Source organism: Apus apus, chromosome 3, assembly GCF_020740795.1.
Source record: "Apus apus isolate bApuApu2 chromosome 3, bApuApu2.pri.cur, whole genome shotgun sequence".
Lineage (NCBI taxonomy): Eukaryota > Metazoa > Chordata > Aves > Apodiformes > Apodidae > Apus > Apus apus.
The window spans coordinates 23021028-23047868 of NC_067284.1; the positions used below are offsets into that span (position 1 = coordinate 23021028).

The window sequence follows — 26841 nt, forward strand, 5'->3', positions numbered from 1 at the left end:
TTACAATAATTCAATAATTTTACAATAAATACAGTACATTTTCTTATCCACTCTTGATGGTTTTGTAATTCCTTTGGGTCTTGCATCAAGATAAGGACTTTTTCTAATTCTTTTCAGTTATGGCCAGTGGGACTGAAGAAAGGTAGAAATATGTAAGCATCTTGAAATAGAAAAAGTGAAGATAAATAATGTTAATAATTCTCTATACTTCTTTAAAAAGATCTTTCTCCCAAACTGCCTGAATGACCTATTAATTATTGAAATTCCGTCTTCCTCTGAGGGTAGGATTATTTTCCTTTTACAATGAAAGAAACCAACGTATGAGGTTATTTGCAAAATACCTGAAAAATTTTTTGTCTGTTGGTATCCATGCTTGTCAATTCAATCAATATTACCAGTTCTGCCCCACTCATCTTCAGCATAACTGGAGTCTGGAAGTGTGGGTCAAATACCAATACAGGGATCTGGTCCAAAACCAATTCTCCTTGCTCAGAAGGGACATCTGAGCTTTGCATTGAGGGAACAGAGGGAATGGGCATATTATGAAGGTACTTCTAGCAGAGAGGTAACTACACTGCTGCTTTTTATAGAAGTTACTTTTGTAACAGGAATCAAATTATGCTTTTTCCAAGCTTAGTTTTTAAATACAGATAATGCACCCAATTACAACACACAGTACATACTAGTACAAATAGCTTCCTAATACACAGGGAGATCTTTGCCCTCTTAATCTTAGCTGGAATTCAGGAACAGCTTAAGCACTTTCTTTGATTTGAACAAAACGTCATTACTGAGTAAGAGAGTATGAGGCCTTGTCTTTTCAGCCAGGCATGGCTGTTATTTGGCTGATATTTGAAAACGTGTTGGCTTTTTAAACTGAGAGACTGACACCAGGAGAAACTTGCTGGTAAACCTGGCTAATTGGTGCTGTAACAGAGATATGACATTTTACCCTCTGAAACAACATAGTCCCCACTACTGGAGTTTCATTCTCTCACTCACCTTCTTATGCATATAAAACAATAACATAATTTTGTGTTCAAAAGAGGTGCTTCCACATTACTTCTGTTTTCTTATTTGCAAATTCAGGTTAGCAGGGTGTTCTGAAGCTTTGTTCCTGACTGCTCACTAATAGCTTTGAGGGAAAAGTTTTCCACACTCTACTGGGGCCTAAATTCTTCTGCCTTTGTTCCTAATAGAGGGAGGTGAATTCCTCAAACAAGATATCACCTGATACTGTTCTAACTCAAGCTTTTCCTAGAGCATATGGTAGTTTGCATTCAGATCAAGAAGTTGTGAATCAAGACTGATACAGGCAGCAACTTCCCCTTCTCGGAAATGTTTTAGCACAATGCAGGTGGAGTAGAAAAATCAAGGCTGTAGTTTTGGCATCTTTATGGGAGCTACTGCCACTGTGATATTTGATGTCTCCTGAGTTGAAACAAGCCGTAGTTTTCTTTCAGCATCAGCAGAAGTTAGCTTCCAGCTGGTGTTACCACTGGTTTTCGTGGTTGTCAGCTTGTGTCAAAACCAATGACTTACGTGTATCATGTTATCAATCATTATGATTATTCTTTCAGTCTAATTTGTGGTGGTTTCAGTTCCGGTTTATGGATATAAATATTTTCTAGAATGAAATGTCTAATATATAAACAATCATTAATCTACTATCAATATTCAGCTATTGTCTTGACTGCAAGATCCTAAGCTGTTTTTTTGCCGTGCATCTACATAATGTTTGATACAGTGGGTGTCTTATCTCATCTACAGTACTAATAATAATCTGCAAGAAAAAAAACACACATATTCAAGTCAGGTTAAAGGAAATAGTCTTGCTTTAAAAAAAAAAAAAAAAAAAGTTTATTTTTAACCAGCATATTCAGTAGACTACTTCTGGCTAAGTAGTAATCTCTTTATTATTTCAGTTGTTATTGCAAATAGTGGTAAGGTAACAAGACACCTTTCAACTATGTCCACCAGCATATAAAGTTGTGTTATCTATTCACAGATTCATAGAACGGTTTGGGTTGGAAGGCACCTTAAAGATCACTTTATTCCAAACCCTGGCATGGACAGGGACAACTCACACTAGACCAGGTTTCTCCATGTCACATCCAACGTGTCCTTAAACACTTCCAGGGAAGGGGCACCCACAACTTCCCTGGACTTCCACAACTTTATGTAGTACAGTTAAGGAAGGGAGACATGCCAGTTGGTCTTCAGGAATGTGATTTGTAAAATCACAGTAGAAGTGCAGAAGTAAGGAGTTTTGTTTTCTTGGCATAGTATTGCTTCCTGGTAACACTCAGAAGAAGCAGACACATTGCATCTTAAATGATGGTGAATTAAGGAGATCTGTAATAATTGATGGAACTACAAAACTAGGGCTGGAAAGATTCTGGAAAGGTCATCTAGGTCATTTCCCTACCTGAAAGCAAGATAACTTAATCAAAACCATTGCTGACTGACACTTCCATCTGTGTCCGCCTCATTGGTGGTTTCTCATGCTTTCTGAGAAATTATTCTATTGCCTATCTGTCTCTTTTAATAAAAAGTGCTTTTAGCTGAAAACACGCATGCTCATTTTAAACTGATTAGTTCTTTTCGCATCCCCAGAATAATTGATTTACTATTTTTGCAACAACATTTTACATATTTAAAGACAAACTATTATCATATCAAGATAAACTAATACTTCAGACTAAATAAACAAATTTTGTCAGCCTTTCCTTAGAGGTAATGTGTTTTTAGATCGTTGTCATTCTTTTTTTTTCTCTCTGCCTGCTTCAACTGGTCCAATATTTTTGGAAGGGTGTTGCTGAACTCGCAGCTCCGCAGAGCCTTGCGAGAGCTGAATAGGAACATTTGAATTTATGGCCAAATGGAAACTCACAAAGTCCAACTGTAACGTCAGGGGAGATGACCTCTTGTGATCACATGCAAGTTCAAATTCCATTTGTATAACTGTACTTCCCTCAACAACATGCTGTCAACAATCCTTTCAATACACAGCACATAACTATGGTGGAAAAGAGCATTGCAAAATACCTCTATATTAATGTATACTTTTTGAAGTTATTGCTTAGTGTTCTTCAGACTTTTCTGGTTTAGAGCTAGCTGACATCAGAATATTTCATTATACATCTCTAGCCCATTATATACTTTTATGCAGTTAAGTAAGCACATTCTGTCAAGTTTAGACTTGATTCAAAACATTTGGGATAAGATGGAATTGGAGGGAAGACTACTTACTATCTATGCTAGTCTTGCTTTTCTTTTGTTTGCACTGTAAAAAACAAGCCACAGAAATTTAGTACCACTGTTGATCTCTTTTGGAAGGAGTTCTCTGATCTGATCTGCTATTTGGACTCAAAACTGCATCACTGAAATGAGTGAAAACAAAGAGCTTGAGGCTTTTTGCTGTATAGATTTTTATAATTGTGTGATGCAGAAGGAATTTACATGCAGAGAAAAAACACTTGCAGTAGCAGAAGTGAACTAGTTCTCCAAGTTACAAACAAGTTTTTAGTGCCATGTAAGACTTTGATTCTGAAATGCAAGGTCTGTGAGGAGAATTACTTCTGTCATCTTTTCTTGCATAACTTGTAATTCACAGGCTTTGAGATAATTTGGAGAACTGGATCTCTAGCAAACAGCTGTTCAGACTCATGCAAACTCAGTAATTTGTTCCATGCTTAAAGAACAAATGTCACAGAATGACAGAATCATAGAACGGTTTGAGTTGGAAGAGACCTTAAAGCTCATCTAGTTCCAATGCCCCTGCATGGGCAAGGACACCTCCCACTCTATCAGGTTGCTTAGAGCCCCATCCAACCTGCCCTTGAACACTTCCAGGGATGGGGCTTCCACAGCTTCCCTGGACAACCTGTACCAGTGTCTCACCACCCTCACAGTAAAGAATTTCTTCCTAATGTCTAACCTAAATTTTCCCTCCTCCAGTTTTCATCCATCACCCCTTGTCTTCTCACTACACACCCTGGTAAAAAGTCCCTCCCCAACTTTCCTGAAAGCCCTTTCAGGTACTGGAAGGCTGCTATAAGGTCCCCCTGGAGCTTTCTCTTCTCCAGGCTGAACAACCCCAACTCTCTGAGCGTGTCTTCATGGAGGAGGTGCTCCAGACCTCTGACCATCTTTGTGGCCCTTCGCTGGACTTTCTCCAGGAGGTCCATGTCCTTCCTATTTTGGGAGCTCCAGAACTGGACACAGTACTCCTGGTGGGGTCTAATGAGAGCTGTGTAAAGGCCTTGCTGGCCATGCTTCTTTTGATGCAGCCCAGACACAGTTGGCTTTCCAGGCTGCAAGTGCACATTGCCGGCTCATGTTGAGCTTCTCGTCCGCCATCACTCCCAGGTCCTCTGGACTGTTTTTGATCCATGTCCTCTAGTAACACTTTATAGTGGGAAAGAGATAGGCATGTGGGATATAATAATGAAAGGTTCACACAAACTGTTTGCTTTAAAGGACAAAATTTGAACAGTGAAAGATTCAATTGCCCCTTATTTTCTCTTCTAGTATTCCTAACTTAATATTCCTTCTTTTTCTCTCCTGTGGCAAATTATGTTACAAATATTGATGATAACACACAGTTGGTAGATGAGTATCTATATTGTCCTTATGGGGTTACCAAGGGAAAGATGCATCCTCGCTCGCTCTGTGACACCTTATTTTGTGGGGGCAGTGTTTTGCTTGTTAAGTAGTTCCAAGTTAGTAGGGCATCTTGCAAAGTAGATCTCATATTTGTAAGCATAATAAAATGTAGGTATTTAACTTACCATTTCCTTTTGTGTATTTTTATACTTTTCAAATATGAATTCAGTGTTTATGAAGAAGTCTGGGATCTTAGCTTTGGAATCTGAAATACTTTATTTAGAGAACAGAAGTGCTAATGTTAGTATTCCTTAGCCTGTACCAAAACAGGCTACCTCCCTGAGTGAAAAGCAGTTTCAGATTTTAAACCCAGTCTAGTCTATTCCTTTTAATTTCAGATGGTAAATTAGGGTGCTGAATGGTGCTTCTAAGATTTTGGTTTGAAAAACTGTTGATATTTAGGGTAATATGCTAAAATAATGTTTTATCTGTTCAAAATTTGGCCTGCAAGCTTTCCTAGTAGTCACTTTCAGAATAAGAAATATTCTCCTTGTGTTTGTGTCCATAGCTGCAAACAGTGTTTGTATGTAACAACAGATACAACAAGTAGGACCTCAAGAAGTTGCCTTGATGTCTGAAATCACTTGTTGCCAGAGGAATCTAATGTGCACTCCAATGTGCTGTGTTTGCACTTTTCAGTCTGAGCTGTGCATAGCCATTGCCAGGCAATTAACCGTGAAGGAGGCTAAAGGTTTGAGCTTAGCAGTAAGGAATGGCCATTAGCAAATTGCATTGTTAGCTTGCTTAGTTAGAATATATTTGAAAATATGATACTTCAGGATTTCACAGAGGGGACTTTCTGAAAATGACAGGGAAAAAATTATAGAATGTTTTGTTGGGGTTTTTTCCTACCCATCTGGCACTTCAGATGACATAACCTCTTTCAGAAGCGTTGTCCAGATAAGTGGTAAATGGATGAGTTCATTTATATTGTGGTCTGGTTCTTCTGTGATGAAAAGCTACTAAAGCTACTGAAAAAATGTTTTGTTTGCCTTCTTGCTTTGAAATAATAAAGAATAAAGGTAACGAACAGAAAGGAAATCTTACACTGCAGATGACTTCCCTAGATTTTTACAAGAAAAAATTCAGGGAGCTTTTAAGTTGGTCTTTTGTCATGTTGGATTCCCTGTTGTCTTCACTCATACTTTCTGTTTTTTGTGTGATTTCATGTAATAAATACTCCATGCAGGAATTTTATACCTAGAAATTTATAAACAATCACAGCTGCATGTGTTTCTTTTTAGTGTTTTAAACAAAAAAGGGATTTTTTTTCCTCTTTGATTTTTCTTAAAAATATGTAGTGTTGAAGCTGGAGACTATGGGATGCAAAAATTGCCGTCAGATATTTGAAATTATTTATGGGCTAGTTGAACAGTTAAAACTGCTTTGCTTTCTAGCATTGTTGCCTGTATCTCTCCCTTATCTAGAGTGAGCAGATATGATAGCCTGTGATAAGTATCTGAAGAATGGCTTTCACAACTTGGTGTTTGGTGGATACTTGCATAGAAAATAATGTAAATTAATATTTCTCCTACATTAAATTTACTTGCATTTCACTGTATGGCTGTAAATGCTCATTGTCTCCTGTAAGTGTGAAAGGTGGTTAAGCAGAAATCACAGAGAACACTGCAGCAGCTACATTGCCCTGCCACGGCCAAAGCTATTCCTTATTCCCATGCTTCCTAGTGCTTTCCGTCACCTTGTGTTAGGCATTGACATAGCACCATGAGTGGGAAAGCTTCATCTCTTTGTTCCTGGCACTGTTTTGTGTGGCTCTGATGTGAGAAAGCCCCATAATTTCCAGCCTACTCTGTCTGAATTCCCCCAGGAAGAATCCAAACAGAAGACACCTTTGTGTGCTGAGATTTCAAGGCTAGGAGACATCATTGTGACAGTCCCATCTGAACTCATGAATGTAGCTCCCTGGTTTACACTAGAATATGATTGCTGGAATTGTCACACCTCTTCTGCAGTTAACTTGAGCACCTGCTTCACCTCCAAAGCTGCCTGTGGGCAAACTTTCCCTGAGCCCTGGCCTCAGGCTCGTTCCAGAGCTGGTGGAGACCTGTCCCTTCCAGTGGCGCTGAGTGTAGCTTGTGGGGTGCAACCTCTTCCTCATGTCCACCCATAGATCTGGCATTGTTTCAAATCCTCTTTACTCTTCCCAAGCCCCTCAGCCTGCTGTTTGTAATGTCTGAGGTACAGTACTCAGATCTTTATACCGTGCCTCATGGTAGCTGGGTTCTTAGTGTTCTTCATAATAACGTATTGTATTGTCTATGGTTGTTAAGTGGTAAAAGGCAGCCTCTTAGAAGATAAGACAACCTGTGATACCACTTTATTGAGACATCATCTTTTTGTTCTATCTTGAATTTGAGATGTACATTGAATACAGTTTCTATAACACAACATGCAAACAGTACCCATGCAAATGAGGGAAATGTCTGCTTTGTTAAACAGTGATGGTTTTGTAAGCAAACTGATTGAACTTCATGAGGGGAGAATTTAAGCTACTACAATGTAGTACTTGTGTGTTAACTTCCCAATTCATTCCTGCTCTTTTGCTTTGCCTGATGTGAAGTTGATAATCCTTAATAATACAAAAAACTAAACCTTCTCTATCAGGCAAAATTTAAATATATAATCCTTCAACCTTTCAATCATTCCTAAAATGCTTCTCAAAAAATTTTGTCCTAAAACGATTATTGTCAGTTTTCACTGTAAATTACTACTTTGTTACTGAGTTCCAGAACAGCATATATTATAATTTAACCTATTTTAAGAGAGGAGCATTGTAGCTAAATAAAATATGTATAATCTAAATATGAGTATTACATAGATATGAATATGTGTATAATATGTTGTATTTTATATGTAATTATATAACATTTATGTATAATAGATAAAACATATAAAACAGCTTATTCACATTATCAATGTAGACATATTCAAGTATTTTTCATTATGTAATAGTATTATATTGTCCCCAGAAATTCAGAGGCTGAAAACTAGCCAAGTGAACAAAGTTGTGAAGCTATTAATTTTGTATTGCGTATTGAAGGCACTGAGAGTGCATAAGGATGTGACATGAAAGAGTAGTAATACAGTACATGAATAATCAACATATTTGTGTATGCAGATATCAGACAGAAAATTCTTCAGTAATGCAAGTGTTTTTCCGCAATATTTTAAACATTGTGTGTTAGATGTAATTGTAATATTTATATTAACTGTATTTTAGATATCTGATATCCATGTCACTGGAGAGTCAGAGGACATGTCTGCTAAAGAAAGGCTGCTCCTGTGGTCACAGCAGACAACTGAGGGTTATGCTGGAATCCGTTGTGAAAATTTCACTACCTGCTGGCGTGATGGAAGATTATTTAATGCCATCATTCATAAATACAGGTATGTGCTCTGTTCTCTTGAAAAATATTTATGACAGCATTTTAATGTACGTACAGAGAGGGATCTCTGGTTTATGCCTGTAACAGCACTGCCGTTGTGGAGGTGACACTGGCTTTTCCTGGGTGATTCCCTGCTCTTTGCAGCCAAAGGATGCCTCATTAGCCCCTGCATGTCTCTCCTTCCTCAGAGGAGCATCTCCACGAATCCTGCATGACTCCCATGGGCCACTTCCAAGCTGCTGAGGTGAATGCCCCTAGAGTTCAGTCTTCTCCACTGTCCCTTTTTATCATTCTCATATTTATGTATAGACAGGGTAGAGTCAGAACTCATCACCGAAGTCCAAAACTGCACGTCTGGTGAAATCCATAAACTACTCTGTGACCTGTGATAGCCCAAGATCCCCTTATTCTTCCCTGTGTGACTTTGCTATGCCCCTGGAGCATGGAGTTTCTTTGGTCTTCCTGCTTGGAGTCCAGACCTACTCTGAGATGTGTCTCCAGTAAAATGGCAGGGTAGTCCCATGAAAAAAGTTGACTTGAAAATTCTGAGAAGAAAACTGTGCTACTTTCTGCCCCTTTCTATGCTTTTGTGACAAGCAGGCATTTGTAGAACCACTGTTGGCTCTGGCTAGAAGCTAAAGCATGCACTACATTAACTTACTTAAAATACTGTTGAAGAAGTCTACTGACAAGAGAGGATTTTGAATTCTGGATTCTAAGTAAAAACAGGTCTCTCTTGACAAAGCTGACTTTGTAATCAGAACTTGGTGGAGGAACAAGATTTAAGATCATTGCTGTGCTCAGCATTCCCTCTTGGTTAGCAGCATCTCTCTGTTTTTGTGTTTTTTTCGTTCCTGAATTGAGTAAGGATGTTTGTGTCTTAGAGGACCACATGAGAGAGAGTATTCTGACCATTGGGCTAATACTGTGTACCGAATTTTCCTGCACCCTGCAAGGCTTGCAGCTTCTGGGTTTTATTATAGCATGTGTAAAGAAAGAGTTTGTGCTGTATACCCTCAGGCATATCATATGGAGATTTGAAGGTACATTTTCCTTGGTATACTATGGAAGGAGTGTCTTCAATAGAGAGACACAAATCTGGTGTGTTTTAACGCAGCTTCAGGGAGCAGAACCTGAGCAGATGACTCTCTTCTTGGATTTCCTCTTGTGGAACCATTTGGCTCAACATAGAAAAAAGGTCTAGGCGGAGCCAAAATCCATGCAGTATGAGGACTAGGACACTAAAGTAATCTGGGAGATGAGTCAAGCAATTCACACACTTTGTAGAGGGGCTGTAAATGTAGCATAAAGTGCTCTGACTCCTAGAGAAGTGAGCTGTGGCAGTGCATAACTTCATGGTAATAATGAAGCTGCATCTGAATCAATGAGGTCTTTTTCTGACAATTTTTCTGTTCTGGGTAGCCAGTCAGAGAGGAGATGCGTGCCAGCAACAAAGTCTTCTTTTAGTAACATTGGCAAGACAAGGGGAAATAGCTGGCAAAGGACAGAGCAGCCAAAAGAATGAACACAGCACAGACAAGTATTTGAAAAAATAAACAATTGAAAAGATGCAGAAAGGGGAAGGGAAAAAGGAAGGAGCTTAATGTAAAATGTTTCACAGAGCTTTTTGAGAACCTTATACTACTTACATAGAACAGTGTAGCATTTACAGCTGAGCAGCTAGTAGTCGTGGTACAGATCAGTTAATAAATAAGGGAAGACTTGAATTCTGTTCTCTGGCTGTGGAAATGTTGATGCTTTGGGACACGACTGAGTGCCTGCAGTTGTTTGCTGGAGCAGTGTTTCTGGCAGTGCTACGCTAGTTTCATTCACAGTGTTTCAGCAGGGAAGCACAGGCACCTTTGACATGAGTGTGTTGCACAAAGCAGATGATTCAGTGGCTAAGGAGCAGTCTCCATTTTGTGTGCTTCTGTGCCAGATTCCATTTAGCTTATCCTCTTCCTGTAAACACAATTGCTCCACCTAAGGATCCATGTCCCCAGGAATGTTTACTGTCCTTATCTGATGGCTTTTGCTGTGAGAGGCTACAGATTCTCAGACCCCAGCTTGCTCATGAAATCTTCCACTGATTTCGGTGAGCTTCTGTCTTTCCTTCTCTGGCTGTTTTGTACTGTTAAAACAGGGATAATGATTTCCAGCCATTGCTCACAAGATTGGAATGGGCTTCCCAAACAGTCATCTGATATTTTTAACTACAGAGTTTTACTCCAGAGAGCTCTTTTAAAGATTGGTTTGTGTTCTGAGCAATAAGCAGGTTAAAACACTAACAAAATGTGCATGTTTGTGGCAGGGATTCTCCATATGCTCTGTTTGTTTTGGTTGGATAGATGAGGTAAAGGCAGTGGATGTCATCTACCTTGATTTCAGCAAGGCTTTTGACATTGTCTCCCATGGCATCCTCGCTGCCAAACTTTGAGAAGTGTGGATTTGATAGGGCAGTGAGGTGGATTGGGAAATGGTTGAAGGACAGAGCTCAAGCAAGTTGTGCTAAGAGGGATAGAGTGTAGTTGGAGACCAGTGTCTAGTGGAGTCCTCCAGGGGTCAGTACTGGGTCCAGTACTATTCAATATGCTGGACAAAGGGATAGAGTTTGCTTTATGTATCAGCAAGTTTGCTGATGATACAAAACTGGGAGGGGTGGCTGACACATGGGAAAACTGTTCTGCCTTTCATCTTGACCTGGACAGGCTTCAGAGTTGGGCAAGGTGAAACTTTAATAAAGCTCAGCAAGGGCAAGTGTAAAGTGCTTCGTCTGGGGAGGGACAAACCCATGCATCAATACAGGTTTGTGATTGACCTGATGGAGAGCAGCTCTGGGGAGAAGGATCTTGGGGTCCTGGTGAACAACAGGCTGACCATGAGCCAGCCATGTGCCCTTGTGGCCAAGAAGGCCAGTGGCATCCTAGGTTGCGTGAAGAAGAGTGTGGTCAGTAAGTCAAAGGAGGTTATCCTCCCCCTCTATTCTACCCTGATGAAGCCACATCTGGAATACTGGGTCCAATTCTGGGCTCCCCAGTTCAAAAAGGATAAGGAGCTCTTGGAAAGAGTCCAGTGCTGGGTCACAAAAATGATTAGCAGAATGGAGCATCTGCCCTATGAGGAAAGGCTGGGAGAGCTGGGTTTGTTTAGCCTGGAGAATAGAAGACTTAGGGGGGATCTCATAAATGCTTATAAATATCTAAAGGGTGGGTGTCAGGAGGATGGGAACAGTCTCTTTTCCATTTAGTCCAATGACAGGACAAGGGGCAATGGGCACAAGCTGGAGCGTGGGAGGTTTAATTTAACATAAGGGAAAATATCTTGATTGTGAGGGTAACAGAGCACTGTAACAGGCTGCCCAGAAGGGTTGTGGACTCTCCTTCTTTGGAGACATTCAAAACCTGTCTGGACGTGTTGATCTACTGCAGGTGATCCTGCTCCAGCAAGGGGGTTGGACTAGATGATCTTCAGAGGTCCCTTCCAACCCTGACCACTCTGTGATTCTGTGGTAGTTCCCAGTTTGCAGCTCATAGGTGGCCTCAGGAGCAAGGCCTATTATCCTGCAGATGCCACTAGCTGGTGTGCTCCACCAGGGTAGATAACCAGGTGTGCCTGCTCAAGTGATGGGGTAGGACTGTGGTGCTGCCACCATGGAGCACTGCCATGGGCACATGTCTGCTAGATGTGGTGCAGCTGGGCAGCCTCTTCTGGGCCCAGACCTAATTTTAAGAGTATGACGTTAAGTGCTAGGACAGGAATAACCAGAAGGCTCAGAAATACCCAGGTGTGTTACTGGTATCTATAATCATAGTTGTACTGGACGACAGTAAGCAGTGTGTTGGATGGAGAGCACATGCTTAGCTGTGGCACAGCAGTGGAGTTGCCCATGGAGGGTCCATCAGGGCAGGGTCTGGCAGCCAGGGCCTGTCCCACCTTCCCAGCCAGGAGTGGGTAGCTGGTGGGCATGGAGGCAGTCCCAGCATCAGGCACCTCCCTGGGAACAGGCTGAGGATGGGCCTGGGCTGTGAGCCTGCAGGGAGGCTGAACCACTGCAGGGGCCATAGCTTAAGCTGGGAGCTAGAGGGGAGAGCAGCAGCAGCTCCCAGAGGACTGGAGCCACGCTGTCTCTGAGCTGAACTCGAGCACAGGCAGGCAAACCACACACTTGCAGCCCTGACGCCATGGCTGAGAGGCTTTTTCTGGACGTGACATGGAGAACACAACCCATACAGGTCCAGTGTGATCCCTACAGTCAGTGTTGGATAACTGGCTCCCTACTCTGTCCCCTCAAAGAGTGTGGAAGAAGCAGGATAAGGCCAAAATTTCCCTGGCATGGCTAGCTGTAGTACCTGCTGAAGCATTTTGGCAGAGATGAGCAGGCTGGTGTGTGGCAGCTGGGGGAGGCAGGTTCCCTGTAGTCTTCCTGCCCTGTGTGCATCTGCAGCTGTGCTGGCAGTGCTCCCCTTCCAGCACCCAGCTCAGGGATGTGGGCAGCAGGCAGGCACTGGGTCACACACCGAGTCAGTCACCTGCTCTCCTGAGCAAATGCAGGAAATCTGTTTTCTTTCCTCTCAAGTGACAAGGGCCTTCAGTCACTTTCTTACTTTTATTAAGAGTATAAATGATCTTAAAGTGATTTTGATGTGTTCTTTAAAGGAAGGAAAGAAATTTTATCAATGACAGAAATGAGAAAAAAAATTACTCTATTTGAGATATTTTACTCCATATGCAACTTTTTCCCCCCCTGCAAATTTAGGAAAATGTTATTTGGTTTTGGATGAGTAGGTTGTGTATGTTTTCAGCAGGTTCCAGCAGTCTGTTTATAACTGAAGATTACTTGGCTGAGCTTTTGATGAATATATAAAGCTTAAATTTTAAAACATCCTGTACATGATTAAATCCCTGGGAGATTAATGGGCCTCTACATCAGCCTCAAGAACTGCCTCAGGGAGCTCCATTGCAGGCTCTGGATTTTGCTTTTTACGTTGTTATTCTGTATGAATGTTTGTTATTTCATAGAAAGGCCAAATAAAATTCTAAAATTAAAAAGACAGTTTTAATACTGAACATTACTTTGTTAATTTTCTGAATTTATTTAAGTGTCTTATGTTTCAGACTAACCTCCACACCTCTCTCTGGATGTGTAATCAAATCCATTAGTGAAAGCCTAGGCTATTCGAGAATATTCTGTATGTCTCATCTATTATGTAATTGGCCTTTTATAGCTTAATTTTTATTGAAGACGTGTGTTCATGTACTTGTCTAGTGTGTTGTGTTGGAAGATCTGACTTCAGGCAGTTTAAAAAGTACATGATGTTTCTCTCATACCATCATATCATACAGAGCAAAACCCTGTAAGCAGACTTCAAAGTTGGAGGCTGACTATAATTAGCATGTAATGCCCATGTTTTCCCAGTGATATTGCTGTCTACACACTGTGGTCCTCATCTTACAGCTCTATGATGTATTTCTAGTCTAGACTGTGTTGTAGGTAAATGCCCTTGATTTGTGTTTTCATTTTCTTTTGTACATGCCTTTTGCCCTGGAAGAAGAAATACTAAATTTTTAGAACTGTATCCCATTGTTAAAATATATGAAAATAGCTGGTGAATATATAGAGATTGAAGGCTACTGTTCTTTCGTTAGGAGTTGCATGCTAGACTGGATCTAGTAATCACTTATAGACCTACATTACACTTAACAGATACATTTATTTTAAAACAAAGCAAATTCAAATAAAACATTATACCAAAGTAACAAACTGCTTTTTTGGACTTTAGACTGCCATGAGCCTTTAGTATATAATGACTACAGGCAATTTCTGTTAAAAAGTGTCTGAAGAATGGAATCTAAGAAATAGCAAAATTAATAGCTGTAAGATTTACAGTTAAATGGCACCTAAAGGTGCATTTTTTAAAGACAATGACTACTGATACTCAGAAAACAGGCATGGTTACAGACCAGCTCATCCTACTTTCTAAAGAAAAAATATGGAGGATATGAAAAGAGGATTAATGTCAGATAAAAATGCTTTTTGCAAAAATGTGTGCCCTTCTTTCTACACTTTATTTTTGTATTTTTACAATTTTTGTAATAAAGAGGTAATTTTGTTTTTAGCATTTACAGAAAAAAAAATCCAGCAAGAGCAGTATGTTCTTGTGTTACTAGATAATAGCATTTAATGACTAGCCTCAGTGGTGTCTGTATGGTGAAAAGTAGCATCTGTTCAGGAAGTGCTGCAAGCTCAGTTGCTGGACAAAGCTGTGTTTTTTAAGTTCTAATCTCAGATGTTAGATCTGTTCTAGTAAACGGAGCAGGTCTAGCTACTGCTCTCTGACCCTGTGGGCAAGTGCTACAGCAGGGCTTATGTCTGCATGGCTGAACTCTCCCTCTGTCTCCCAAACAGGCTGCAGCCCTTGAGAGCAGTCCTGGGTCAGTGTTGTCACTTGGACTGGTCTCATATATTGCGTGGGAGGGTATGAGTTGTAGTGGGCCATGGTCGCACTATAGGAAGGACTAGCAATTAAAGAGTCATGGCCCTGTACGCTTGCAGCATAGGCATGTCCAGTTATGTCTGGACTTTAGGTGAATTTCATCAACCAGTCAAAATGGGAAAGATACTTGGTAGAAAAAAAAGTGGATAAACTGTTTAAGTCAAGCAGCAGTTTGACAAGCAATCAGGTCTGTGGTGTACACATGAAGAGTTTGAGACAAGAAAGCAAGTGAAGTTATTTCATGCAGTGCTATATGTGGGGACCTAATCCAAAGGAGCCTTTGGTACTGGTAGTTTGTGCAAGACCTTAATGATGCCTCTAGTTAAAAGTTGTATACAGTTTAGAGAGAGAGTGAGGAGAAAATGGCTCTTATTGCCAAATGAAAGAGGAACAGACGCTTAACATGAAGGAGGAATGTAGGTACTCTAGATGCTTCATGTAGGAAGAGAAGGAGGACTTGAAGGTGCAGCCAAGAGTGTGTCCCCAAAGGAAGAACAGTGACAGCTCCGTAAGTGCTAGATAAAGTGAGAGAGAAATTTTCCAGGGTCACGACACTTTTGATTGGAAATGTTGCTGTAATAACTCCATGCATTTTCAGAATTACTAAGTGGATGCTTTTTAAAGTGTGGTATAGCAGGGAGAAAACAGATTAACGTCTTGTAAATAACTGTTCTGCTTCAGAACAAGCTGTTTCAGCCCTACCTAGGACAATTTGCTGGGTATGCATAGTTAGTTGAACACTAAGCTCCTGGCCAGCAATGCATGTGGCATCCCTCTGATGTTAAAACATGTTGCAGCTGATCGAGTACTGACATGAATGCATTCCTTAAGGGGAGGGATAGAGATGCTTTAATTTGCAGTAACATGTTGAATACCCTTGGGGAATGAATGAGAAAGAAACTAAATATTACAGTGTCAAGCTTTAAAATGCTAGAGGATATGTTTTAAATAAGGAGATTAGTTGGGTTTGCTAGTTTTGGCTTGTCATTTTGTAACTCATAATTTATTGTTACCCAGCTTTAACAAAAAGAGAATATGAGTTTGGTTGGGTTGCCCCCACCTCCCTTCTTCCGACCCACCTCATTGTTCAGAAGCTGTTTGTTACTGTTTTCAACAGGTTTTGTTATGTAGAAGAAACAAACTTGGCATTAAGAACTGGTAATTTTGGAAAAGATAAACAGTATTTAGGATGATTAAAATATTCACAAGCAGACGTGCTTTTATTGTTGCTTGCCTGAGTATACGTATAAATATAACTAATGGGTTTAGAAATAGCATATAACCTCAGCTGTAGTTTAATTGATTGCATTCAGAAAAATTCTGTGATGACTCTTGGTAAAGGCTATCTTAAAATAGTACTGGAAGTGGGCCTGCAATTTTAACATCTTGTGTTGTGGTGGTGGTTAGCTTTAGTGCGTATTAGACGGAAGGTTTCCAGGCAGTTGGGCTGATTAATTTCAGATCTGGACATAAAATGATCCCTGTATATATTATGCTGGATCCTACTGCTAAGTAACAGCTGAATGAAAGATAACAGTTATCTTTTTCTAATAACAGAGAAGAAAAAAAATACTGGGATGAAATCAAAGCTTTTCTCTTGCTTAGGCCAAATGAGAGTAAAAAGAAAAATAAAGCTTTGTATTGAAAGGCCAGTTTTTTATTCAGGTTTTGTGTGTCTCTTACTCTTTGATTACTAAAGACTGTAACACTTAAGGGTGTCAGAAGCCTTTATCCAAAAGGTTATGTTGTCTGAGCACCAGCAGCCAATGTGCCTATTATAAATTGGACAGAGGGAGGTCTTCTGGCAGTGTCTGTAGCACATTCGTGGCACATGGAGAACTGGTTGGATGGTACAAGAAGCCTTTGGTGAATCTTTTTAACTCATTGCTGTACCTCACCTGTCCTTCCCTGTTGGTAACCATATTCCTACTGGGAAGCGAGTGTGTCAGGCATTTGCTGCTGGGGTCTGGAGGGAGCTTTCTTAGAGAGCAGAACAGAAAAAGAATTGATTTGATTTCTTTCTTATTTTTTTCATATTCTAGCACTCTAGGGAAGGGTACATGATTTGTAGTTATTTATGTAGATTGCACAGTATGTGTTGAGGTTAACACCTATAAGCCTTCTTTCTATTTAAATGTTACCATGGGCAAAAATTGGCAAAGTTACTGCATTACTGTTTCTGTAATGACAAAAACATCTCATGTTACAAAGATAATGTAAAATCTGCTTTTAAACTTGGTGAAAGGACTGACTGAGATTCTTTCTAGTTTCATTCATGTGCACACTGAGCTTGAAATGTACATTTTCTGTGATTGCAAACTTGCCACCCAATTGTGATTAGAGTTCCCCAGCCATGGCTAAAGCTGGACTTGACATTTAACTAGGTCTTTGATATTACAATGTCTCAGCTGTTCCTTTATCTAAATCAATTTGTATGGCAAGTTACAGGTAAAATTTTGCTGTGCTAACAAAGGTGGGACAGGAGGCTTTAGTACTTTTATTAGATTCAGTGCTTGTCAGATCAAGGACAAGCATGGTAGAAGTAAATCAGCTGTGTATATTGTTAGGGCTAAGTTAATAATTTAGGGGACCCGAGGGAGTTTTTTTTCCTTACTTGAGCGCAGTTAAAACATGAATCCTTTTCCTATTGGAAGTCTTGATATAACATGTTGGAATGTCTGAAGAACAGACAGGAAAAGTTTCTGTAAGTAGTGTATTTTCTTACTGTATTTCCAGCTCGCCATCACTTGCAGTTTATTTTTGAGAATTAATTATCGTATCTGAAAATTTATGTAAAAAATTATGAGAAAGATTCACAAAGGAGAGCTGAAGATTTCAGATGACATGAGAATTTTTCAGCTCCTGGGGGAATAAAAAGTCATGATTGTTCATCTTTGGAGAGACACTGAATGAAATCTATAGAGGCACATAAAATAATGAATACTACAGGCATACTTATCATGACAACACAAGAGAAGACAAAATCAAAAAGTGTGTCTAAGTCATAATGTTAATGCAAAATACATGAGCATAGTGTGTCATTGAGGCTAGGGACCTGTAGAGCTTGAGAAAAGAATTTGCCAGATACTTGAACAAACAATATGCAGAGCTGTATTCAGCAGCATTATTTCTGGTGTATCACAGTTGCAAGGTTAAAACCTTTCTAGAATGACATTTTTCAATTAGAAAATTATTTGCATTTTCCCTGAGTTCTGAAGTGTTGGCTCGCTTCAGTGATGACCCTGCTCAGCTTCACCCAGTGGTTTGATGCATTGGGGTAGTTTTTGTGTCACCATGTCATGTGATAGTTGAAGAAGTTACTGTAAAGTCTGTGGTTCAACAGTCATTTTAGTCTCACGTTTGAGATTACATGAAATATTTTCTGTATCTCTCCCTTCAAAAAAGATGTTTCTGAAAAGTAGTCTGTTTCATGGATTATTCCTATCTGCTGATTCCTGCCTGTCTTTGCAATTGTTCTGCTGTTAAACAAAATCTCTAGCATGGATGTTAATACATTCCATGTGCTCCTTTCTGAAATATTGTTGAATCCTATCTGTTTGAGAAATCTCTCTAATCTTGTCTTTCTTAAAAATGTATTGCATGACTTTGTATTCTGATATTGTCTTTAATTTGTTTCAGTAGTCTTCCTATTTCTGAAAAATGCACAAGTCTCTCTGGCGTTTGTCCTTTTCCTTTATCTGTGAACAGTGAAGCCAAAAGCTTGTTTAATTTTTATAGGCATTTTCTAATTACAGCAGTGGTAAAGCTAACTGGACTACAGTGACGTGTACACTTCACTCTGGATCTTTAGTTATGTTTTCTTTGAGAGTTCTGCTTGAAACTCACTATATTAATATTTCTGCTCAATATAAGCCAAGAAAGAAATATCCTTTCAATACCAGTTATTGCTCAGGTAGCATCTAGAGTTTTGACTGAAACGGACTTGTGCAGAATAAACAGCTTATACAGTTCATGAAATAACTTTAGGCTTTTCAGTTAGTCTCCTGAACTCCCAAACTCATGTGGAGTATTACTCTGATGTATATATGTTTTAATAAAATTAAATATTTTTGTAACTTGGGCAACTGTCATCCAGGTACAGTGAAGAGTAGGATGTCATTTCTTCATAAGTCACTGGGAAAAGAAAAGTTCAGTTAAATATCTTTTTTGCCTTTGAAATATCAAATTTCCTTCAAACTTAACTTTTTTTTTTTTTTTTTTTTTTTTAATGGGAAAATACTATAGCTGCTACTTAGGATCTGGAACAGTTTTACTAGGTGGTAGGTTCTGGCTATGGGAAAATCTACATGTGCCTCTTGGATTTCAAGGAGTCTTTGTAGGTTAGAAAGCTTGCATTATAACCCCCTTCATTTCTTTATGTTTTTCTGCAGATACTGTTCACTTGTCTCTCTTTGTGGTACTAGCTATTTGTTTTTTTGAATTGATCATAATTTTGTCAGCTTCCTAATTGAAGTGGTATTAATCACACCTTTTTTTTTTCCTCACTTCTGGTACAAATTGTGTCTGATTTCTAACACCTACACTAAGATCTCAAATGGCAGACACCAATTTTTCTTTAAATGTAATATTAATGACTGGCAACGCAGAAGCCAAACCCCTTGACTTAGGTGTGGCTGCAGCACAAGCATCTCCTTTGCATGGAATGTTCCAACTCGCCTGGTGTTTGGGTTGTTTATGTGTGTGTTTTGATGGCAATGGCCCAGCCTGCTGAAAAATCTGCCACAAGATGACTCACAACATTATGAGAGAAGGTAGAGTCATCGTCTTTTACTTAAAGTGCATTTAATTTAATTTGTTCTTGATTATGTATAAAACCACTTCTTAGTGCTATGCAAATTGATTATAAAATATATTTATAATACATGACAAATAGGTCCCACAAAACTCATGTATTTTCTCGTTCGCCTTAAAAATGAACGTTTGCCACAATGGATGATGCTTTTACATCTAGTGTTTACTTCAGCTGAGACAGTTAAATAAATATGTATTAGAAGGATGCTCCTTCAAGCAGTTAGTAGTATTTCAGGATTCAATGAAGAAATGAAAAATACTGGAAAATATTTGTGAGCCTTCATAATATAGCCCGACGACACTGACCGTGCACAATTTGTGCTCAGTAATACCAGGAGATTCTCCAGAGAAGGATGATGATTGGTGATCACAGCACTAAAATCCATGTGTGCATGCTCAAATGTGAATTCCCAGGTACCCAGTTAGTGGACAGGTATCTTTGCAAACTTAAAGCAGATGAGAACAACTTCTCTTTTTATTTAAAATCTTCAGAAAGCACTCTTAAATGGAAGGAACAATGTGTCAATCGGCATTTTCCTGAGCTGTGTTTTTTCAATGCATTTTTCTGGGGCTGAAAAAATCTATTGCTGAGCTATGGGAGGTAGACTCCTTTTCCTGTGGCTTTGCATTGTATCCCTCTTACTTTTTGGGAAGGGGAAAGGGTGATCTATGAAGGGTGGAGACCGCAAGCCCTTGGCAGTGTGCACTTTCCATGGTCAATATTGGGTGCTTTTGTATTCAAGTCATAATCACAGAATCATAAAATCATTAAGTTTGGAAGGGACCTTAAAGATCATCTAGTTCCAACCCCCCTGCTGTGAGCAGGGACCCCTACCACTAGACCAGGTTGTGTATAATACCTGTCTTTTCCCTTTCATGAGCCATCATTAGGCTTGTTCTCAGTCAGCTGTTGAGCCTTCTGTCTGCTTTGAAAAAACCAAAGGCAAGCACTGTTGAGAAAGACAAATGTAGTATTTTCTGGTAGATCAAGACAATAAATAAATATAGACCAGTTAATCTAGGTCAGTATGCTATGTGTTAAGTGTATAATTAACTGAAACAGCAGGATTCATTGCAATTTTCTCTTGCTTTAAAGGGGAACTGGAATAGACCTGTGCTGGCAGGAGGCACAAGGATGGGAAAGTATGTTTGAAGGCAGGGAGGCACCTCACAGAGTGGGCTGCTCTTCAGCTGGGGGATGAAGCCACAGCAGCAATGTAAAGTGGTGTATTACACAACAGCTGTTGTTTTTCTTGATTTTACTTGTAGCTCAGTGAGAAAAACCTTACCTTTCCTGCATCTAAATGAAAGCTTTATTCTAAGGAGATTATTGTGTTGGTGTCTCTGCAGATTGCAGCTTGTTTTCTGAGAATAGTCAAGGCTTTTACAACAACCTGTCCTTTCTTGTTCTGAGAGTTGGCAGTTGAACAAGCAGCATAACAGATTCTTGGGCCATTTTTGTCAAGTGCGAAACAAATGTAAAGGCAGGTGGAAAAATAACCAAACCAACAGTGTACACTTAGAGAAACCTGCTTCGCTTATCAAAATTGTGCGGTGGAGCAATCTTTATAGCTCATACTGTCTCCGTTATTGTGGCTAAAATAGGATACTGGAGTGCTCTATTTCCTTTTCTAGTGTTCTCTAGTATTATTTTTCATGGATTTTCTGTGCTGCTAAGAGCAACGGATGATATTGGTTTCATTCTATTGTTTTCATTGCACTGAAATTCAGAGAAGAATGGCATGAGCTTGATCAGGCTCCTGCTAAGCATATTGGAAGTGGAAAGTCCTGCTGGTTTAGGAGGATTAAGTTTCTTTTTATACCACTAGAGTTTTATTATTAATGAAATGTCCTTTCAAGAAATAATGGGTGCTGTATTATTATCTGTCTTGTAGACTTGTCTTCTAGAGAGCACAAGGAAACCAGTGATTCTAAATGGCTGAAAAGAATACATTTTTATTTACAGTCTCCTCATAGTTAATTCAAAGACAAGCTTGTATTGAGTTTCCCAAAGTTAATACCATTTTGTGACTGAGGGAATTTGTTGCCAAATGAAATGTTATCATTTGTTTTGAACAGTGTGATATTTAACAGTTTTATTTATCTCTGTTACAAGTATTTAAAGCTTTTAGTAGGTAAAACTAAGAAAATAGTTTCTCTGGAAACAAAAATAAGAAAACTGAGGGAAAATTGTTCAGTAAACCTTATACATAATATGTTTTACTTTGGGATTTTGTTTTAGGGTTTTTCTCAATGTGGGTCTGGTTTTCAGTATCATAGAAATTCGGAAGAAAAGGTTTCAGACCTTTCTGACTCTAGTTGGCTTCAGTGGGACAGGTTTTTGCTCAGCATCTTTGAAAATCCCTTTGTCCTTTTAGTTGTTACAGCAAAGAGGATGGATTCCCAGCAATGAAAGGGGAAGACGGTAACACAATCTGCCCTGAGAATCACCAAGATCTAAAAGCCAGGCACCACATAAAAAACCAAAAGGAAGAAATAATTTTGAAAGTTCTACATTAGTTTAAAACATGATGTTGGTACAGGATAGTATTTACAGACCTTAAAAATGTTTATAGATAAGACTGGCTTAAGATGAATATTCCATTGAAACATTACTGTTGTGGCTGACAGGAGTTTAGCAGGATGAAGATGTGAAGATGTAAGTGCATGCGGCTTAGTGTTGTCTACAAGAGAACTGGCAGCAACGTTGCTGCCAGGGCTTCAGTAGAGTTGGAACCAAGATTTCTTTAAGGGCCACTAAGAATGCTTCCCTTCCAGGTTAAAGTAATGTTTTTGTGACTGAACTTGTTTCTATATGGTTCTGACGTGCGCTGAAGACAGAATGACTATAAACTTGTAAGGCCAGTAGAAATTAACTTCCTTGTGTAAATGAGTCCTAAAAGAAAAGTGAGTTTATAACCTCCTCAAGGGCAGTGGAAAGGACAAGGTGGGATGATAGAATGGCAATGCACATTAATAAATATGAATGAGAAAAAAAAAAAATATATAAGGGATGGCTAGAAACTTTATCTTGTAGATAAAGAACTGACAGTGTTATAGTTGCCTGCAGTGCTGCGTTAGCACTAATCTCAGCTTGTTCACATGATTTTAATGAAATCCTTTTTTAATGAAAACTGTTGCCATATCCATCCATGCTCTTGGTTTGATTTACTAATGCAGCAGTGATTAAAACTGATAAAGAGTTGTAATCAAGTATTACTGTTTTTATTTGACAGGCCGGACCTGATAGACATGAATACTGTTGCTGTTCAAAGCAACCTTGCAAATTTAGAACATGCTTTTTTTGTAGCAGAAAAGCTTGGTGTTGCCAGACTTCTGGATCCTGAAGGTAAGATAGATGCAAAGGGCTTTGTTGTAAAAAACATAAGATTAAAATAAAAAACAGTCTTCATGCAGATTGTGGCATATTTGTGGGCATTCTTACAACTACATGGTAAAGTGCTGTTCTGTCTTGCTCTTTTAGATGTTGATGTTTCCTCACCTGATGAGAAGTCAGTAATAACTTATGTGTCATCTCTTTATGATGCTTTTCCCAAAGTACCAGAAGGTGGTGAAGGCATCAGTGCAAATGTAAGTAGGAGACAAATACTTGTGTGAGCTTCATTAATACAATTCTTGATTCCAGCACCAGAATGTGTAGCTGGATCTTCTTAGGACTGCTGTCACTTCTTCTTTTGACATGATTTTGTAGGTTGAGATGTTAGATTCTTAGCAGCTATTTAATGTTCTGGAAAACAAAACAATTGTGCAAAAAGCTTAACTAAAACCAAATAATTGAGTTAAGACAAAGACAGAGGCAAAGTTCTTACTTTTCTGTCATGGACCTATGAATTGTGTCTCTTGTACTCTTACCAATTTGAAGTTTATTAAACTAGAAAATGTAGTGTTTTCAGTGGAATTATTTGGGATCAAAACTGAAGAGTGAAATCATATATTTGGAAGTTTTAAGTGAGCTTTAATAAGCAAGTAAATACTGTTTCAGAATTGCAGCTTTCTGAAATCTCTCTTCTGTGTGTGTAAAGACTTCAGACTTAAAAAATAAAGCAAAAATGAGCTCTCAGATTATTTTCTTCTGATCTGTGATTTGGGTTGTGCTTTGGCAGGATGTTGAAGTCAAATGGGTTGAATATCAGAATATGGTGAACTACCTCATGCAGTGGATCAGACACCATGTCACGATAATGTCTGACAGAACATTTCCCAACAGTCCTGTGGAATTGAAGGTGAGGTGTGGTGTCTTATGCTTCTTGTTGGGATGACACTTTATCTTACTGGCTCAAAGTGTGCTTGAACAAATTGAGTGCTTGTTGATTTATACAGTCAAAGCAACTGTAGAACAGTACTAGTTCTTAACCTTTTCGAAGTACAATAAATACATTACTAACAAATTAACAATCACAAGCAAATCTTTAGCTTGTCACTGATCTCTTTGAAGAACTCAAGTAGAACAGTAGAACAATGTAAGCTTATAAATAATATTAGGACAGGATATAGAGAGTAAGGTTATATTTACTCTAAGTAAAAGTTGATTTTTTTTTTATGTTTCTGTAGGCACTTTATAATCAATATTTACAGTTTAAAGAATCAGAAATTCCACCAAAGGAGACAGATAAATCAAAAATTAAACGTCTATATAAACTGCTAGAGGTAAGTTTTAACATGCCTTGAAATGTAAAGAAGTTCCCTTTCAGTGGCTTGAAGTAACAAATATGTATGAATTGTTAAGGTCTGGATAGAATTTGGGCGCATCAAACTTCCTCAAGGCTACCATCCTAACGATATAGAAAAAGAATGGGGAAAGCTTATTATTGCCATGTTGGAAAGAGAGAAGACCCTTCGGCCTGAAGTGGAGAGGTAAGCTCGTGAATGTTTGACAGGCTTGGCTAATATGTCTTCCGTTGTTTTAAACTGTATTGAAAATTGTGTTTTCTTCCATGATAACGTCCACATTATTTTTCTAGATCAAGTACTTCTGCCTTTGTTCAAGGCCTGAAGTTCTTTGCCTACTTCATAGAAGCAGGTCCAGAAGGAAATAACTTAGGAGGTTTCAGAAGGTCATGATTAATAGTATCTATGCCTCAGATTAAAGCACTTAAGCACAAATATAACCACATTCTTTGTACAGTTAGTTAGAGCTAGGTTCATATCGCTGTTTCATTTGGACTTGATTTCATGTAAGCAACATCCTCATCCTTTACATAAAATGTGTATATACTCAGTCCACAGCCATCCTGTTCTGAGGTTGTTTAAAAGGTGATTTTATTCAAGAGCACACAAAGCTTTTAAATGTGCGTAGTGCACAGTAGTCTTCCATGATAGCAGACTGTGTGACAGTGCTTTGTACATCACTAATGACATACTGGGTATGTTTAAGCTCTTGATGCAGTGTTAGAGCATTACTGCTTCTTTATGGTTATGCTTCTTTTGAGTGCAGTGGCAGACAGTCATTAAGCCCTTTTATTTGACTCTAATATACGTTATTATTTTGGCTTCTACCTGCAAGTAGGTATAGACACCTGAGTCTGGATTTGTTTGGCTGAACTTCAGGCAGGAAGGAAACACCTAAGATCTGAATCACTTTATAGAGAATCCTGGCACTGACTCTGGTGACAATAGGGTGATCATTCTCTCTGGTTTAGGTACCTGAAATTAGGTGTGAAGAGTCCAGACCATTGTTTAGGAAGTCCTCAGAAAGATTTTAGCCAGAGAAGGTCTCAAAGATAGTCAGAGTTGAGTACAGAGGTGTCATGCTCAGAATAGCAAGAGCTTGACTGAAATGGCTGATTCAATGGGAGGATTCACAGCATCCTGCTGCAAAAGAAGCTCTTATAGAGAAGGGCAAAGTTGTACCCACCATGCAGAACACTGGAAAGCAGTAGACAAAATACAGCCTGTTAGATCTTGTAGGTTCATCTGTCTTTACATGCCAGAAGTAGTGCCTGCCTTTGCCAAAAGGAATTCTATTCATGCTTGCAGAAAGCTCGATTATCTTTGTTGAGAATGTGTATAAATTACATTAGTTTATTTATTTTTTTATTCAGGTGGATTAAGCACAGGTAAACAAACATAAACATGAACTGCTTCCCAAATTTCAGGCTTGATACACACACTTAAAGTGACAGATTATGTGTTGATGGTTGCTACGTATGTCACTGTAAAATGAGAGAGAAAAGTTGATTGAATGATTCTGCCTCAGTGATCAAGTTAAAATTATTGGTTTATTTGGACTGAAGAACTTGGTCTATGTTTGTTGAATTGGTTACTAGTGCGTCTCACTAATGTGACGTGTTGGTACAGCTCCTGAGGTTTTGGCTATGACAAAAAAAGGATCTCAGCTAATACTGAAATTTGGCAAGTACCAAAACTTTACCTGCAAGTCTGGTGAATACCTCTGAAAGTATCAACACAGATAGACAATGTGTGGCCAGATTGATGTATGGCATCAAAATTAAACAATGTCAGTGAGAAGAGTGCCAAACTGAGATCTAGTTTGTAAAAGTAGCAGTTTGGCATTACTGCAGGGGTGTGTCGATGCCTTTGCTGTGCTCTTCTGCAGGAACACAGTCTTCTTATGGTATGGGTGTGGTTTTTCAGGAGGTCCTAAAAACAGGGAGTGAAATACTGAAAAAATCACCCCTAACCAAACAGCTGAGTTAAAATGTGAACTTAAGGGCAGCGACCAGAACAGCAAGAAACAGTGAGCTCTGGATGTGAGAGAAGTTGAAGGGAAGTTTGCAGAAGGAAAGAATAATGGGACAGAGCAGTTAGTAAACATGCATACATGGACAGTGGGTGGGTTGGGGCTTACAGATGGTGGGTTGGATCGTATACAAGTGTCTCAAATTATTGTTATTGGCTGACTAACCATGTAACTGGTTTACCCTACTTATATTGTGCAGTTCCATTTGAAAAAGAGGAGTCAGCCCAACCTGAAGGTGTTTTGTACTGTACCATAGAGTGTGGAGGTCTCATTCCCTATTGAAACTTTTTATTAAGGAGTCTGAGAAACACTGCAAAGACTTATTTGAGTTCTTATTTGACTTACAGACGTTTAATGACACTATAGTAAAATATTTGGTGCGTCTGTTTCCGAGAGACGCCCTGATGTTGCTGCCTAGTCTGTACTTGCAAAGCTTTAGTGCAAGGTAAGGAAGCCAAAAGCCAGGTAGCGTACATAGCCCCAGGTGAAGTCCTTTGAAGAGCTGGCAAGATATTAATTGCTGGGTTTTGAATATGCTTACTGAAGCCTATTTAAAGGAGGACTGCTGGGTATTTCAAAAGCCAGTAGTGAATTCATCCCTAGAAGCTGTACATTTCGTAGGAGTTTTATCTTTTCATTTTCAGCAAATGTAAACAGCCAGAAAGACCGTGCTCTGGATGTAAAAATGAATAGCAGTAGTTACAGCTATCATAGCAGTGATTCACTGTTTAGCAACAGT

At 39.1% G+C, this 26841-nt stretch overlaps 1 protein-coding gene across 8 annotated transcripts in view; it reads left to right on the forward strand.

Annotated features, from left to right (window-relative positions):
* DST (dystonin) overlaps positions 1–26841 on the forward strand; it is a 296184-nt gene that overhangs the window by 124621 nt on the left and 144722 nt on the right. For all 8 annotated transcript variants that reach the window (XM_051614873.1, XM_051614876.1, XM_051614875.1 and 5 more), the window contains 6 exons: positions 7910–8076; positions 22618–22730; positions 22866–22972; positions 23506–23625; positions 23954–24049; positions 24129–24256. In XM_051614873.1, the coding sequence (XP_051470833.1) occupies positions 7910–8076; positions 22618–22730; positions 22866–22972; positions 23506–23625; positions 23954–24049; positions 24129–24256 (731 nt within the window). The remainder of the gene's footprint in view (positions 1–7909; positions 8077–22617; positions 22731–22865; positions 22973–23505; positions 23626–23953; positions 24050–24128; positions 24257–26841) is intronic.